The sequence below is a fragment of the Echinops telfairi genome, unplaced genomic scaffold, assembly GCF_000313985.2.
Source record: "Echinops telfairi isolate 266 unplaced genomic scaffold, ASM31398v2 ScPeMD7_7404;HRSCAF=8442, whole genome shotgun sequence".
In the NCBI taxonomy this organism is placed as follows: Eukaryota; Metazoa; Chordata; class Mammalia; order Afrosoricida; family Tenrecidae; genus Echinops; species Echinops telfairi.
In genome coordinates this window covers 1,838,938-1,854,983 of record NW_022111304.1, presented here as the reverse complement: position 1 = coordinate 1,854,983, position 16,046 = coordinate 1,838,938, and the positions used below count along the sequence as shown (strand labels likewise).

General features: G+C 43.6%; 1 protein-coding gene across 4 annotated transcripts in view; it reads right to left on the bottom strand.

Annotated features, from left to right (window-relative positions):
- Positions 1-483: 483 nt before the first annotated feature.
- CBX5 (chromobox 5) overlaps positions 484-16,046 on the bottom strand; it is a 37,935-nt gene continuing 22,372 nt past the window's right edge. For 3 of the 4 annotated variants that reach the window (XM_004716888.2, XM_004716889.2, XM_004716890.3), the window contains exons 3-5: positions 13,076-13,262; positions 9,747-9,847; positions 484-8,027 (exon numbers count right to left, since the gene is read on the bottom strand). In XM_004716888.2, coding sequence (XP_004716945.1) covers positions 7,877-8,027; positions 9,747-9,847; positions 13,076-13,262 — 439 coding nt within the window. In that variant the 3' untranslated portion in view covers positions 484-7,876. The remainder of the gene's footprint in view (positions 8,028-9,746; positions 9,848-13,075; positions 13,263-16,046) is intronic. The other variant, XM_045296327.1, reaches the window with a different exon arrangement.

The following is a 16,046-nucleotide window of genomic DNA, read 5'->3' as shown; positions in this document are numbered from 1 at the left end:
CCGGCTTCCAACTGCTCCCCTCCACATTCCTGCTCTGTATCAACACATGATGCGCTCATAATAGTTTCCTTGACATTTGTGAAGCAGACCGGAAATGCAGAACCAAGCTATATTTACATACACTCATTGGGACTGTGGAAATGGTTTTAGATTGTTGACGTGGTTTCCCCCACAAATTGTAAAAACCAGGTGTGGCCTCTTACCAGGGCCGCTGGGCCCCTAAAGGCTTATGCTGGCTTTCTTCAGAGTCCAGAGTGGAGCAGAGCACGAAACCCAGGCAGGCCTGCCATCAAAACTGGTTTGTGGCCATGGAGTGTGAAAGGAGACATATGTGGTCCTTCTTACTCCTGGAGTCTTGCGCCACCCTGTGGCTATTTGCAGCAATAAAAGGCTGACAATCCTTCCAGAAACGGAATAACACCTATGGGCCCCAAATGAGAGCAGGGGCGTGAAGCACGTATCTTCAAACTATCACTCAAGAACCATATTTGAAAAGCAACCATTTATTAGAACTGATACAGAGTATGAAAAGAGGGAAGAGGCAGGTGAAGGAGGGGTAGAGATTGGGGTTTGCATTGGATGTCAGTTGTGGAAATACATAAATGCCTACTTTCAAACATTTAAAAGGTGAACAAATATATATATATATATCACTTATCCTTTAAAAAAAATCAAAAGCAGACATGTTTGGCTGAAATAAAACCAAGAGACACAACCTAAGCTCCCCCACGAACCAAAAGTCCACAGAGAACCTGTTTTCCCATTTAGAAATGTGACTACAAAGGATGATTTGCTCCTCTGGATGGGAGGGAGGGAGAGCACAACCCCACGGGGCTCGAGCCCCTCCTGCGGGAAGTGGCAGGGCTGTGCCCTCCCTCCTGTCCAGAACAGCCGGTGCGGGAGTGCAGTCCACAAACGAGAGAACCGGAATGTGACAGCAGCAAAGGACCAAGCAGGGCCTTGTGCTTTTTCCATGGGCTGTAAGTCCAGGGCCAAAGAGGAGAAAGAGCCCTACAGCGAAGAGGAGCTGGCTGTGGCTCTGAACTGCAATCCAAAGAGTAAGGTTCTTCAGCCCACACCTGGACAAGTAAGAGAAATTGTGTCCAAAGTTTTCTGAAACCAGAGGGAGAAACGGTCAGGTTCAGACATCGAGAGAGATGGCAGATGCTGAATACAATGGACTGGGGGATTTCTTAAGGTCACCAATGCCCAAAGCGGTGTGCTAACTTTTATTTCTAGGGGGAAAGAAAAAACAAAAACGCAACCCAACTTTCAGGTGGCTCTTTTTGGAGGATGTGTGTGTTTGGTGGTTACGTTCACAAAAGTAGCTGGTTTCCTATGAGGTGGCAGCGGCTCGGTACAGATACCACAGAGAGGTGTACAGTGACCCCAGTTCTCCTGCCATCAGTTCACGGAGTGACCACACGATGCAAATCAAAACCAGTGGGAACCGCTCTCCCCGAGATCGCCTGTGTCTGCTTGAGGCCCGAGAGTGGCACCTCAATGCCTAACCTGCAGAGGAGAAACCAGTAGTCCATCTGTCCCACATTTCCCTCATCGGATGTGCTGGGGTCTGAACCGGCCCCTCTCTGTGGATGGGATGCATGACATGGAAACACGGGAGTGCCTCCCCCCCAAAAGAACTTCCCAAGTAAGCCTGGGCTATGAAGACTCCAACATTCATGAAAACACTGTCAACGTATGGACTAGCAGCTTTGATGAGGGGTGGGGGCAGAGAACTTGCCAAGATCACCGAGTGGGTGCAGGCGCACTCGGTGGAGACGGAAGCCTGGGTGAGAGAGAGGCTTAGACTTCGGCTCAGGCCTCCTCCGCTGAGGACCCTGAAGTACTTCGTCAGCTTTGATTTGCAATGCCTCACAACACCCCTGTGAGGTAGGTCAGTATTATCACCCCCATTTGACAGATGGGGAACTGAGGCATCGAAAGGAGTGACTTGCCCAAGGTCAATCATTAAGAATCAGTTGAGGAGGTTGGCAGACCCGATCAGCATCCGCTCAATTCTCGTTCCACTTTCTAGAGCATTTTCCTCCTCAGAGGGCCCAGGAGGGCAGAGGAATCGAGTTGGTCAATACATCTCACTCTGTGAACTCAATCCACACACAAATATTAACCGAGGGCTTATTACCCAACTAGTACAAAGAGAACAACCTTGGAGAAACAAAATGCTTCTGAAAGTCTTATGTTAAAGGATTAAAAAAAAGAACATTACATTTTAAGCATAAAAAACATTATCTAATCACAGGAACCATGATGTGAATTCTTTTGCAAAGAAATATCTTACCTTCACTCTTAATGGGACCTCCCCTTTTATTTCAAAAAGTCATATACTAGATATTCTTTGAAACCTCTCCTAAGAGGTGAAGGGCTGTCATTTCAAGAAAAGGTTCTGTACTGAATAACTCAAATCCTACAATCTAAAATGAAGCAAGACCCCCTCAAGCTGGACTCCAAAAAGAACCATGACCTGGGTGGCGGTGCGGGGGAGGCGTGGTGGGAAAGGGCAGCAGTGGCCGCTGCTGCTGCAGCAGCGTTCTCTGCAGGGTAAGCGAGGGGCTTCACACTCCATCTGCAAACACCCTTCCGCTGCTTCCTATCCATCCCCTAACACCCTTCAAGAAGCATTGCTCCCCTTTCTGCCTCAACTCCAGGTTCAAGAGTGTCAGCTAAAAATAAAGGCTATAAATGGTGACCTCTGCTTTCTGATGAGGGAGGGAATCAATCTCTCTCTACAATTAGATTTGTGATTATCTTTCCCCCTGCCAGAGATTTCTTTTTTTTTAAACACAAGAAGTAGTAACTCGGGTCTCCCTGCTGTGGATTTCTCTTGGTAGGAATTATTACGTCCCTTATCCTGAAACCATGGTGGAAGGGGAACTCAGCCGTCCCCAGACACAGTTTAGAATCAAGCCCTAACTGTAACACACTGACTTGAGCTTTGTGACACTGACAGCTTCCCGAGTCTTCACCAGGAAGGCAAGAAGCTCCTCCTCCTGCCTGCCGTGTCCACACAAGCCAAAGCTCAGCAATGCATGCACACACACAGCAGCACCCCGGGTGCTCCAGCCGCAGCAAGACCACATAGCCCAAGACCCCAATATATATTTCCTTTGCTCATCACACTGACCAAGCCCAGGTGGTTAAGAAAGTTCAAGACGGATGGCTAACATGACAACGACAGTTCAGGTGCAGTCTGTTTGGAGTAGGCAAAAATCCTTAAAAAGTGTGATAAATAGGCCACTTGGGCTGAATCAATGCTTAGGTCACGCCCACCAATCCCAGGGGACATCACACAAAAAGAGAATGACAAGATAAAAAGTTCATTGGATTCAATCTGGCCTAATTTCTTGATAATAGTTTCCTATTAGATTTTCCGATTAATACTGATGGCTCTTACCTAGGCTGTGATAATTAGGTTTTGATCTATTGTGACATTAATGATCACAATCAGTTGACTTTGAAATTGTCTTAATTAATGGCTCTTCCCTTGTAGGCTGCCTCCAGTGCAGGTTCCTTTGATGCCGATCATCTCCGCCCTCACCACCTTGTTTTAACCCCTTCTCAGACTGACCTCCAAGACAGGAAGCGTTGGAGGAGCACTTTCTTCCCACACACCTGCATTTCTAATGGCCCGAAGCATTTCTGACAGAGGAGCAATGTGAGATGGTGTTAGGTGGAAGGAGGATCAACGCAAGAGAACATGCTGCCACAGATGGGGAACATGCCCTCTTAGCAACCCCCCAAAGTCAAGCATGATGTTAAAATGACAAAGACAGAAGTTGGAGCAACCTAAACAGACAAGATGAGGTAGAATAAAATTCAAGAAACAGCACAAAGAGAAACTAGAAATGTTTTGCCTTTTTCATGAAGCTGTCCGAAGAAGCTTAATACTTTCCAGAAGCGCTCATCTGAGGCTCTGATCTCCAAACTTAGTGTTCTATTCATTCAGGCAGAGATGGCTCTCCTGTGGTCCCCCGTGTCAGCACCACGGACTTTCCTCTTAGGACATCTGAGCAGGAAAAACCTTCAGCTTTAAGTTAAGGGATGTGCCCAAATGACCGTTTTAATCAATTTTGCCATTGAAAAGTATGTCCCTGTTTTTGGACTTAAAGCCGGCCTCGTGTTAATTTCTCCAAAAACAGATGAGAAGTCTAATAAAAAGCAACCAATACAGAACCCACAATAATGTACTCCACTGGATCTGCAAAACGAACACTCTCCACAAGCATTAACCGTATCATTAGCTACTTTGGCAAGGCATCTAAGACAAGCGCAGCAATCAGAAGTTCTCACAGCCCCCCTGACCCCCTTTGTTCTTGTATCAGTAATAAGAGCATTTCAAACTAGCCCTTTATCTTAATTTCCTGGAACATAATAAATAAACCCTTGCTCTGGTCTCTGACCAGTTAGTTCATCGAAGGTCACAAGCCTTCCTTCCCCCCAATGAACCAGTAACAAGCCTCTCTGGTGGCATCAGGCGTTAGTTGTCTCTGCTCTCTCGCATCAGAGGGGGCCCATGTGCAGCACCCATCAGACTGAACTGCTCTCAGTCGGCTCATCCCCAGCTAGCAAACCGTTCTTGGGAAAGGGAAGGGGTGATGTGTCTTTTTAGACTTTGGCACTCCACTGGAGCCAAAATATACTTGATTGAAGAAATGAACGCTGATATAAACTAATATAGCACACCTTGGCCAGTTCCGTGCAGCTCTTCCACTATAGGGGGGTAGAGGTGCAGAACATGCCTAAATGAAAACATAAGCCCGGGGGGTTGGGTATGAAAACTGGCAACCTATCTATTTTTATAAATACAATTTTTATGATTAGTGGGTTAGGGTCTCAGGAAATGGAATACACTGAGGATGAACCCTTCCTTTCTTTGCATTGCCACAGGTATGCCAGCAGGTCAGATAATAAATTATCACTCTAATTTCTCCTCTAACAGATCCAAACCAAAGGGATGAGGGCGTAATTGTGAACTTTCCTCTCGAGCTGATTTCAGGAAAACATTTTCTCCATTTACAATCCCATCATCTAATCCCTCCTCGAGTCCTCCTGCCATGGCAAAGTGGCATTGTAGGCACTCAACTTCCAACCCTACCAGGCAGAGGAGCAACCACTTCTCAGGCCAACACCAGGTCCTTAATGTACTTAGGGGAGTTGGGTCAAGCCAACAAAACGAACAGACAGAAACCCCCCCACACCTTTTTACCCAAGGTCCTACACTTGGCTTGGGTATAAGAGCGGCTCCCACACAGCATTAAAGGCAGCAAGCTGTCTGCCCAAGCGATGCAAGAGGTCCAGAAAGTGGACCCGGCTAAGAGGCGAAGGCTCATCTAGACTTCTGCGTGCTGAAGGAGCAGCACAGGAACAAATGCCAGAGGCACGGGCACACATCCATCTGCTGAGGGCTGCCGTCAGCAGTGGCCTCTGGCTCTGCAGTCCCACAGGGCCGGTTGGGAGAAGACATGGAGAGAACCAAAGTTGCTTGGAGACACTCAGTACAAGGCCATGATTCAACAAGCCAAGGGCAGGAAGAAGACGGAGTTAAGAGGAAGGTGTCAGAGCAGTGGGTGATGAGTAGATGATGACACAGCATGATTTTGCTAAAGAAAACCGGGTTCTGTATTACCCAGAGCCATGGCAGTCCATATGCCCCAGACTTCCCTGGACTGATCTCGGGCCCCAAGATTGCGGTTTTTCCTGTACGTGCCAGGGCTGGGTGTGAAAAATACGGTCATTGCAGCCCATAAGCCACCGCTACTGGGAGGTACACAATGCCTCCACGGATAGACTGCCATTGTCTCTAACTGCAAACCGAGTAGCTCAGATCCCCTCCTCAGAGCTCTGGCCTACTTTTGTCTTTGTCTCATCTACCCTAATCGATACCCTTGGTTGCGCATATGCTGAGCCTGCTTCCCTCCTTTTTTAAAAGATGCCTTATCAGATCAACTCTAACAACTGTCAATTATCCAGCACTTGAGTTAGGCTTGAGTCCTTTCAAGAAGAAAAGGAAGACGAAGAGAAACCCCACCTCCCCACCCCATGGGCTAGGAGCTCTCACCCAGTCAAACCACCATAAAAAGACTTCCTGAGATACCGCAAACCCAAAGCCCTGCCATCCCGGCTGTCCCATCGCCACAGCAACAGCTGTCTGATCTGTGCAGTACAATTTCTGACAATTCATACAGCATACAGAATTCAACCAGCAGCCGAGCAGGAAAACAATGTTAACAAATGCTATGAATGGGATTATGATTTGCATATTATTTGGCTCATCTGTGGACTGTAGCAATCCATCCATTCCCCTCATTACTCTGAATAATCCGGAAATGGTTGAACGCTCCTGGCCAGTTATGTTTTAAAAATCAAATGCAACAACAAAACCAGCCGTAGTGGCTGGTGCACTCTAGAGTTAAGGCTATTGCAAGCATTCATTTTTATTTCCTCAGCCTTGGGGCTGGGACACAGATGCTCAAAATCCTACTACATCTTGACTTATAGTTCTGATGCGCTAGCCCTCTTCGCCTACAAGAAAGGTACAGCAAAGGAGGCTGTTTCATGGCGGAGGAGGGCAACACAAGTAGAAGGGTCTGCTCAGAAAATAACTTCATTATAGTGGCAAGAGAAATCTTAAAAAGGAAGTCTTTTGTGGAGAAGGGAAAGACGGTTGGGCCTGTCACGTGCTGAGGTGGTTGTCTTCCATGGCGGTGCATGTGAAATAAAGAGTGAGGTCCAACCGAAGAAAGGAAGACCATTCACACCATGGGGACTCCGGGTAGCACAGACAGGGGTCAACGAAGAGGGGGACAAACACTATGAGTATTGAAAACTGATACTGTGTGGTCAAGGGCTCCTCCTCCAAGAAATCCCCATTAAACAGAATGGCACAAGGGGGCAACTTCGGGTCCACTGAGGACTAAGAGTCCAGTTTAAAGCCTCTTTGGTAAAAGGAATGCTGTGGGAGGCCACAAAGTTGGCAGAGTTAGAGGGTGCCTAGCACCTTGGCACCAGCAAGCACCAGGCAGTCACTCCAACCTACAGACACACATATATATTCCAAAAACGAGGGCTGGAAGGAAAGCATACATCTACAACATATGTGATACTAAAGACAAGTACATCCGACTCCTACCCCAGCTTTCTTGTCGACCGCAGCGAACTCCGTTAATAACCTTGCCATCTCATGGCAGACTGACATCACCTTTGCAGAAGCAGAAGCACAGCAGTGCCTCAGCAAAGTCTACTGCACATCCCCCCAGTCCTCGAGGGGCGGTACGTCTGGGAGGTGAGGGGAGAATGAACAACAGAGGGCGGCCCAGAAGACCACGTCAGGAACCCTGGATTCTCCTGGGTAGGGTTGAAGGAGACTGGAAAGCCCCTAAAGGTAGGCAGTTGCTTTTGGCTTTTTAAAAAGATGGGCAGCGTCCTTTCCATCCCACCACCTCTACACAAAGGCCAGCCAGTCATAAACGTGTTCTACATCCAAAGCAAGAAACCGAAACTCATCATCCTTGTAACAAAATCCCCCTATCTAAAAGTGGCCAATTCTAAGGTGATTAAAAAAGTTAAAACTTATCTTGAGGTCACAGGAGAGCAGAAGGAAGCGATCTGGGCCAAGGAAAAGATCGGGAATTACACACAGTATGCAAATGCCTGGTCTTCACAGAGACACTTATCATGAAACAGACTATCAGGTATGTTACAAGAGAACCAATACCGACATTTCTCCTGTGGAGCACAGTGATAAGCACATTTTTTATGGATGTGTTCAGGATAAGAGGGGTGGGAGAAGGGAGAAGAGGCAGGGAGGTGAGTGTATTATATACAAAGAGAAATGTCAGAGACCACCCCCCTTCCTTTAGCTCCTTGCGGTTTCTTTCTCTTTGTTTTCCGCATCCTCGGGGTATGCGTGCCACGTCAGTCTCTCTTCATAAAACGCTATCACTATCTGTGGGCATTTCACATTAGCTTCTTTGGCAAGAACCAGGTCAGCTTCATCTGTGTCTTTCCTGCAGAGAAAGAAGACAGAGGTTCAGGGTCATTCCACTGCACGGGGTTAGTGTAAGTAATTTCCTCTTGTTTCGTTTCACGGTGAAAAGGACCCATAGCATGTCAATATTGTCAAGGAGAAATTTAAGAAAAAGATGTCAATTATTCACTGTGATCATTTGACGACGACTTCGGACAGGAGCAGGAAGCTTCGGTTAGAAGTGAGAAAACCAAGCAGGGTAAGCTCAGTCAAAAAACCTGCATTCTTTCTGCTCCCCTTTTCCTCTTGTGAGCATGTGCGTGAACACACCATCAAACCTACAGTCACCCACGACTTCTGTATAAGCTAATTAATCTATTTGGGGGATCATCTAGGTCAGGGGTTGTCAAACCGCCTCTCAATCCATGTGTGGCTCTGACATAAAATTGGAAATAAAAATAGAGCTACCCTACTTTCACTTATATTACTTTAAGTGCTCCATATTTGTAAAAATATATCTATGGCTCTTGAATAGTTTTTAAACTGTTCGGAAGGACAGGACTGGCTCTCGGAAGTTTGCCGACCCCTGACCTAGGTGAAGAGGTCCTAACCTTTGGCACCTTGTGGGCTGGCTTTTAGACCCTTGCTCTGGTCAGAACTGTGGATTAAAAGAGTAAAGAAAAACGTAAATTCTAGTCATTAAAATGAAGAAATTATCTGGCAAATTTAAGAGGATTCACAAGAACTTCAGACTCCACTAACAGCAAAAACCTAGCAACATTTCCTTAACTATGTTTCAAAATTAAAAGTTAACTGAAATTCTTAACTGCAGACAAAAGAGAACGCCCTCCTTTTCTATAGAAGAGAGAGATATTTAACTCACCACGTTATGAGTGCAAAGAGGAGGAAACGCACCAGCAGCACAGAGGAACGACTCTAAGTTGGTTGTGGTGGACAAAGCTGGTTACGAGGGAATATAACCCGAAGTACCACAGATGGCTTACTTACACAGGGAAAGCAGGTCTCTACAGCTCCTCACTCCTGACTGTGCAGTGATCTTTCATACAGCCCACAGGGTAAATGACCAGCAGCATTTCACTCAGATGAAACATAACCTTTTGACAATACCAGTTTTCAAGTAATTAGCTTCCTTAGTGGCACTGCAGCCTGAGCCCTCTCGTTAGAGACTAAATCAAAAGCCCAGAACACTTGGAAACCGGAGAGGTAGCAAGGGCCACACCATAAATCATCCTGTCTTTAAAAACCACACTGAGGGAAGGAGTCCACTTCCTCTAAGAGCTGTCCGTGCTGCCGGATGAAACAACTATGCTCCGGTCAGTGCTGGCCATAGTGCTTTTTACTGAGATTATGGTTCTCTTCCCAACAGTATTCAGTGGTCTAGCCTTTGGCAACAGTGAGAAAAGCCTATGCATCCCTGCCACATGGCCACAAGCTCATGGTCTGACAGTAAATGATTCAGAACTCTGGAAACAAACAGTCAGGTCATGTTTATATCTTTCCTACCTCGGTTCTAACTTTTCCTGGTAAGTAGGCTCCTAAAATATAATTTGGTTTCATCCTTCAAATCCATTCTGAATCATAATTCTCATTTAAAATTGGTGGCTGTTATTGACTAAGGATCCTTATATACTGAAATTTTTAGTTTGGGAAGATTCCATTTTGCCACCCATTCTTCCATACAGATTCAAGTCCCTGGCAAAGAAACACCACTGTGAAGTAAGGCCCCAGAATCTCTCACCATTTCATTAGGAACATTAAATCGCCACAGGAATCTGTTGCCCCAATGATCTTCTCTGGCTCCAGTCCTCTCTCAAAGCCCCGGGCGATGTCATTGCTCTGCTATAAACAGAAGATGGAGAAATGTTATGGCTTGGTAGAAACACAGAGAGAGAGCGAGAGCGAGAGCACCAGAGAGAGAGCGAGTAAAAATCCTCCGTTTCTCAGTTCAACAAAGCACAACCTAAGTTAATGCCACCTGACACCATTTTTGTCATCAATTCAGAAAAACACTTAGAAATACAACAGCGGGGCAGCCAGTATGTGATGCCAAGAGATATTTCAAGATATGGCTGCTCAAGAGGGAACCGATTACATGGAACTGTGTGTGACCTCCTCCCTGGGGGACAGACAACTGAAAAGTGGGTGAAGGGAGACGTCGGACAGGGCAAGATATGACAAAATACCCATTTATAAACTATCAAGGGCTGTTGAGGGAGGGGGGAGCAGGGAGGTAGGGGAAAAATGAGGACCTAATATCGGGGGTTTGGGTGGAGAGAAAATGTTTTGAGAAACGATGTACAAATGCGCTTTACACAATTGATGTGTGTATGGATTGGGATAACAGTTGTATGAGCCCCTAATAAAATGTTTTGTTTTTTTAAAAAGAAGTATGGTGAGAAATAAAAAATAAAAATAAAAAAAGACATGGCTGCTCTTCCAAGTATTCCTTCAAAAAATTAGTTGCAAACCCTAAAACTTTCTCATATCACTTAAGATACTGAGTCATCATCCAGAACTTTCTTTAATCTCAGCTCGAATTGTCTCCAAATTTTAGGTTGACCCAGTAGTTTTAGCATTCGAGATAAACAAGTCCACGTTCCTGAGACCCTTTTTTATCTTATAAAATTCAAATATTTCAATTCATATCTTAGACTTTCAGTTTACCTTGCCACTGATCAGTATTTTTAATTTATCTTGTCACACAGTCGTTGGTACTTATGCAAGAACAAAGGTTCAGATGATTCAAAGTAAACAGTACAAAACAACAAATTTCAGATAGTAGATACACCAACTCCTATGCACTGCACTTGGTTTTTAAAAAAAAGTCTGGCTTGTGTGTATCTTCTGAAGTGGATGACTTCTTAGCATCAGAAGGCAGAACTGGGCAGAGATTAAAAAAGCAAGCTCATGAATCCTGAGAAGATTACTAGAACTTGGTTTAAATATAATCGACGCTGGCGAGAACGAAACGGCTAGTTTACAAATCAGATAGTTAAAAAACATGCCAACACAGAAAGTAAGCAACCTACTCAAATCTGATCTTCATAATAAAACCTCTTTGATCTAATATTCACCTTGCTTTCCTCAGAGATACAAAGCATTCAGGGGCCGGGTGGTCTCCAAAGATACCAGAACCCATATTGAGAAGGAAATTCCACGTATGGATCAAGGGGGGGGTGGGGGGTGGAATACTGACTCTAAAAAACACAGCCTCTTTTGGGGGCGCTCAAGAGGGAAGAGGTTCCCAGATGTGCACACAGCTGCTCGCAGCTGGAATGCTGGCACATGGACTAAGTCGTAAATCATAGCTGGCGGCTGAAAACAGTTTGCCACATAGGGAGGGGAGGGAGGGAGAACGAAAGAAAAATGTTCAAGCTGCCGAAAAGGAGCCGAGGCAAGGAAAATGCTAAAATCATCACACAGGCAGTAATGTTAAATCAGGCAGAATGCCGACATACAAATTTCATCTACAATGGTATACAGAAAAAAACGTAATCCCCTTCTGTACCTTTAAAACATACAACCACCTTATCTTCCCAGCTGCCTGCCTGCCTGCTGCCAGACAGTGGAGAATGCTGCCAAGGGCCCCAGATGAACATTCCGATGTAAGGGATGTGTGGGGGTTGTTTCAAGGTCGGCAGCACTGAAACCTGGTCTAAGGACAGAACTCCTGTCTCTGGCCAATGACTTGAACTAGATTGCTCCTTCTTATAAAGACAGAAAGCCTAGAAAATATACACTGTGCCGCCAATGGCTAGCCAGAAGTCTTGTTCCTGAGCTAGTGAACTAATCAAAGAACTGAAAAAAAGAATCAAGTCTCTGCTTCTTGGAGGAGTACAGCATGTCCTGACACTCAGAACAGGCCGGCATAGGGCGCTCTCAGACACGAGGCTTGAAGAAGGCAAGCAGGGAGACAAGTAAGGACACACCTAAACTGCCCTTTCACTTGCAGTTTCCAACCTTATTCTCGCCTCGATTCTTTTCAGAAAACTGGCCTTCAGTTTCGTTCCAAAGGGAACCAGGAAACCACTTGTTTAAGCCTTTTTTTGGTTTGTTTAAGCCTTTTTAAAGATAATCCCAGCAATCCAAGAAAATCCTTGCTAGACCAATTAGAAATATAAATACAAAGGCCTCACTTGCCCTTTACTACAAAAGGAAATGGTTGTGTTATTATAACTCGTCTCGGGGTGCATCGTGGACACTTGATTTAAAGTCTCCAGGCGATTCTGATGTGCAGCCAGGGTTGAAAACTATTGCTCTAGAATGAAGGGTATCCAAACAGAATGCAAACAAATAGCAGTGCTTTGCAGCGATGATGTTAGCAGATTTTTTTTTTTAAATTCAGAAGTGGACTTACATGTTCATTTTATTAAACGTGAAGGGTATGTTACACCCTTCACAACCTACACAAAAGGTTCCATGACCTTGAAATAAATGAAAGGATGGAAAGCTGGGTGCTGTGTGTCCATGTATGCATGTGGACACACACAAGCACAAAGAGGCGCTAGCACTAGCTACCTGAGGGCGGAAGATCAAGAGTAAAGCAACATCATCAAGCCAACATTTCATGAACACATTTCACAAACTGAACAATAAAAACCTAAAGGGAAAAGCTTCTTATTGGAATCATGTAGAAACAGGGTAAAAAGGCTATAAATGCCTGTGAACTTTAAAATCACCGCGATAGGATTTTTACCTCCCCCCCAAAAGAACACTGCCATCTTTCAACAAAAGAAAAAGAAAGTGTTCGACATTTCAAACTTCTTTCTAGCCCCCTCTGTACGATAACAAAGTCTTGCGTTTAAGAAGGCAGAGAACAGTCTGGTGTTTTATTGAAATTTAATTTAATCTGAATAGAATTCACCGGTCAAAAACTACATTTCTGATTTGGCCAGAAGGGGGCATTGTAGTTCAATCAAGATGCTACCCAGAAAATTCTTTGTTCAACAATTTTCCCTGCAGAACCCAGATAACCAGAATGAGGCTTTTCTTTTGCAGAGTAGTTCATGGAAACAAAACAAAGCAAAAAAACAAAAAAACAAAAAACCCCAGGGAAAGGGAGCTTACCTCTCTCTTTTTTTTTGATTTGATTTCATCAGTATTGTTTGAGAAATTGGATTTCCTCTTGTTACTTTCTGACTTCTCCCTGGGTTTGTTATTTTCACCCTCCTTCATCTTCTTATACTTTTTCATAAACTCAGATATTAGTTCAGGGCAATCAAGGTTTTTCTCGGGTTCCCAAGTATTGTGTTCCCTGGGCAAGAAGAATGGAGAAAATAAATTAATAGATAGATTAGATCGATAGATAAAAAGGAGAAAAATGCAAAGGAATGGAGGGAAAAAGAAAAAAAAATCCAACCCCTCATTTAAAGCCAAAATGACAAAAAAGGGACAGAAATCTTATGCTTATAGGAGATCATTTTTATCCTGAAAATCTACAAGAAAAATGAAGATACATGTCCACACGAAGTCCTGTACACAACTGTTTATACGTACAACTGTAAACAGAAACCAGTCAAATGGCTAAGTGGAAAATGTCTATACAAAAGATGGTATATGTCCATACAATGGAATACTATTCAGTAGTACAAACAAAATATTGATTTAGGCAACATTTAAAAACCTCAAAAATTATTATGCCATGTGAAAGAGTCAATATGGAAAAGTCTATGTATTACCTGATACCAATTATATAAAATGTAAAAACGTAAAAAAGGAACAAAGAAACAAAATGAAGAGTTGAAATGGTGAGATTTGTCTCACATACTTTGGACATGTTTTCAGGCAGAAGCAGTCCCTGGAGGAGGACATCCCGTTTGGTACACAATCAATGAAAAAGAGGAAGACCCTCACAGTGCCTGCAACAATGGGTTCAAACAGTAACAATGACTGTGAGATGGCGCAGGACCAGGCAGTGCACGACTCTTTTGTGCGAGTCCCAATAGACGGGGCAGCACCTGACAACAAGGAACTGGTCCCCAAACCGGTTGTGGGGTGGTTGCACACCACCATAAATTTGTAAATACATACACTTTCAATGTACAAAAGTCAGTGAATGAATTTTATAGAATGTAAATGATACTTCAATACAGCTATTCAAAAAGCTTTTAAAATTCTGCTTCATGAGTAGTACGAGATGATTTCATATACACACACACACCACAACTCTTAAAGGGAGGACTACCCAATGAATTATGCAAACCCATTTTTTAAGCACTGTGTAAGGTGATTAAAAGGCTGGTCTTTAGGGCCCAAGAACTCTCAACACCAGGGGTCCTCAATTGCGGCCCACTGAGGACATTTATCTGGCCCGTTTGTTTTTTTACATCAAAATAAGATATGTGCAGTGTGCATAGGAATTTGTTCATAGTTGTTGTTTTTTTAACTATTGTCCAACCCTCCAACAGGTCTGAGGGACAGTGAACTGGTCCCCTGTTTAAAAGTTTGAGGACCCTGCTCAATACCATACTGCTTGTTGTCCCAGCCTTTAATAGTTATGTGATCTTTTTCTAATTAATGGTTCAGTTCTCTTAGCTCTAGAGTCAGTGTGATACCACTCCCCTTTAGGAACACTGAGGGGTAGGAACTTTCAGAGTGGAGAATGGTTGGGGTTAAGTCCTGGGCCAACAGATGCTAAGCATTGCAATACATGAATAGTCTGTACCACTTAATGCCCACAGCGCTCTAGATGAGAAATCCTGACTCATGTAATGAAAGAATTCTCAGTATGTGCCAATTTTGTTGTTTTTTAAAAAAAAAAACACATCTCTATCCAAAAGTATTGTTAAAACACTGAATCTTTTAATATATGAAGGTACTTCAAAAAGTTCATGGTTCAATAAAATGATTTAAAAAAAATTCATGACAAATCTCTATTACTGATAGCTCTTAATTCATCTTCCATAAACTTTAGAAGTTCCCTCCCCAACTTTAGGTCCCATACTTTGACGTTATTATATACAATGTAATCGGCACTAGCTACTGGACACTTGAAATGTGGCTTGTCTGAACTGACGCATACTGTAAAATATACCAGACTTTAAAGACTCAGCATGAGAAAAATAGAAATACCAATGATTTTGAAATGGATAAATGAAGTGTTTTTATATTCTAAGTTAAATGATACATTACAATTAATATACAATTAACTGTGATGATTATAAAATTTTAAATTACATCTGGCTTGCATTGTACAACGGGAAATTTCCATTATCTCTCACTTCTCATTCCTATGAACTTTTAATAGTACTCCAGGAGCCTAAATTACCTTCATTGGGTCCAATCAGTTCACGAAGCTTCTCAGAATATAGCTTGTTATTAGCACTCTAGGAAAAAAACTAACAAAAACCAAATTCACTGACATCAAGTAGATTCCAACTCAGAGTGACCCTAGGGGAGCGAGGAACAATTGGCCCTCGGGTTTTCTGAGATTTTAACTTAAGGGAGCATCTTTCTCCCTCAGCTGTTGCTCCTGCATCAGTCAGCAGCTCAATGCTCGGGCTCCTCCCTGGAAGTAATTCATTAGGAACCGAGTCAAAATACCTAGGACTAACATGGCCTTAGGTAGTAAATCTTCAATCTATTTCTTCCCTGCTTCAGTTTTTGCTTAGTATTATTTACTCCATGGGGCAAGCTAGTCTATGATTTCAACATAGGGCGATTTGCCACCTAACAAATATTCTAGTCGACAATTCAGTATCACTATTTAATGCTTACCGATTACAAAATATGGTCTTTGAGGACTTAAGAAAAAAAAAAATTTTTGATGAACAAATACATTAAACTGTTAATAGTAATGTATGCCAATGCTCACTGCACAAGCATTCACGGCAGCTGCTAAAAAACCTACCATATATACTCAAGTATAAGCCAGGTTTTCCGAGCACATTAAAAAAAATCATTTTATTGGGGGCTCATACAACTCTTATCACAATCCATACATATATCTATTGTGTCAAGCACATTTGTTGCCCTCATCATTCTCAAAATATTCGCTTTCTACTTGAGCCCTTGGTATCAGCTCATTTTTCCCCTCCCT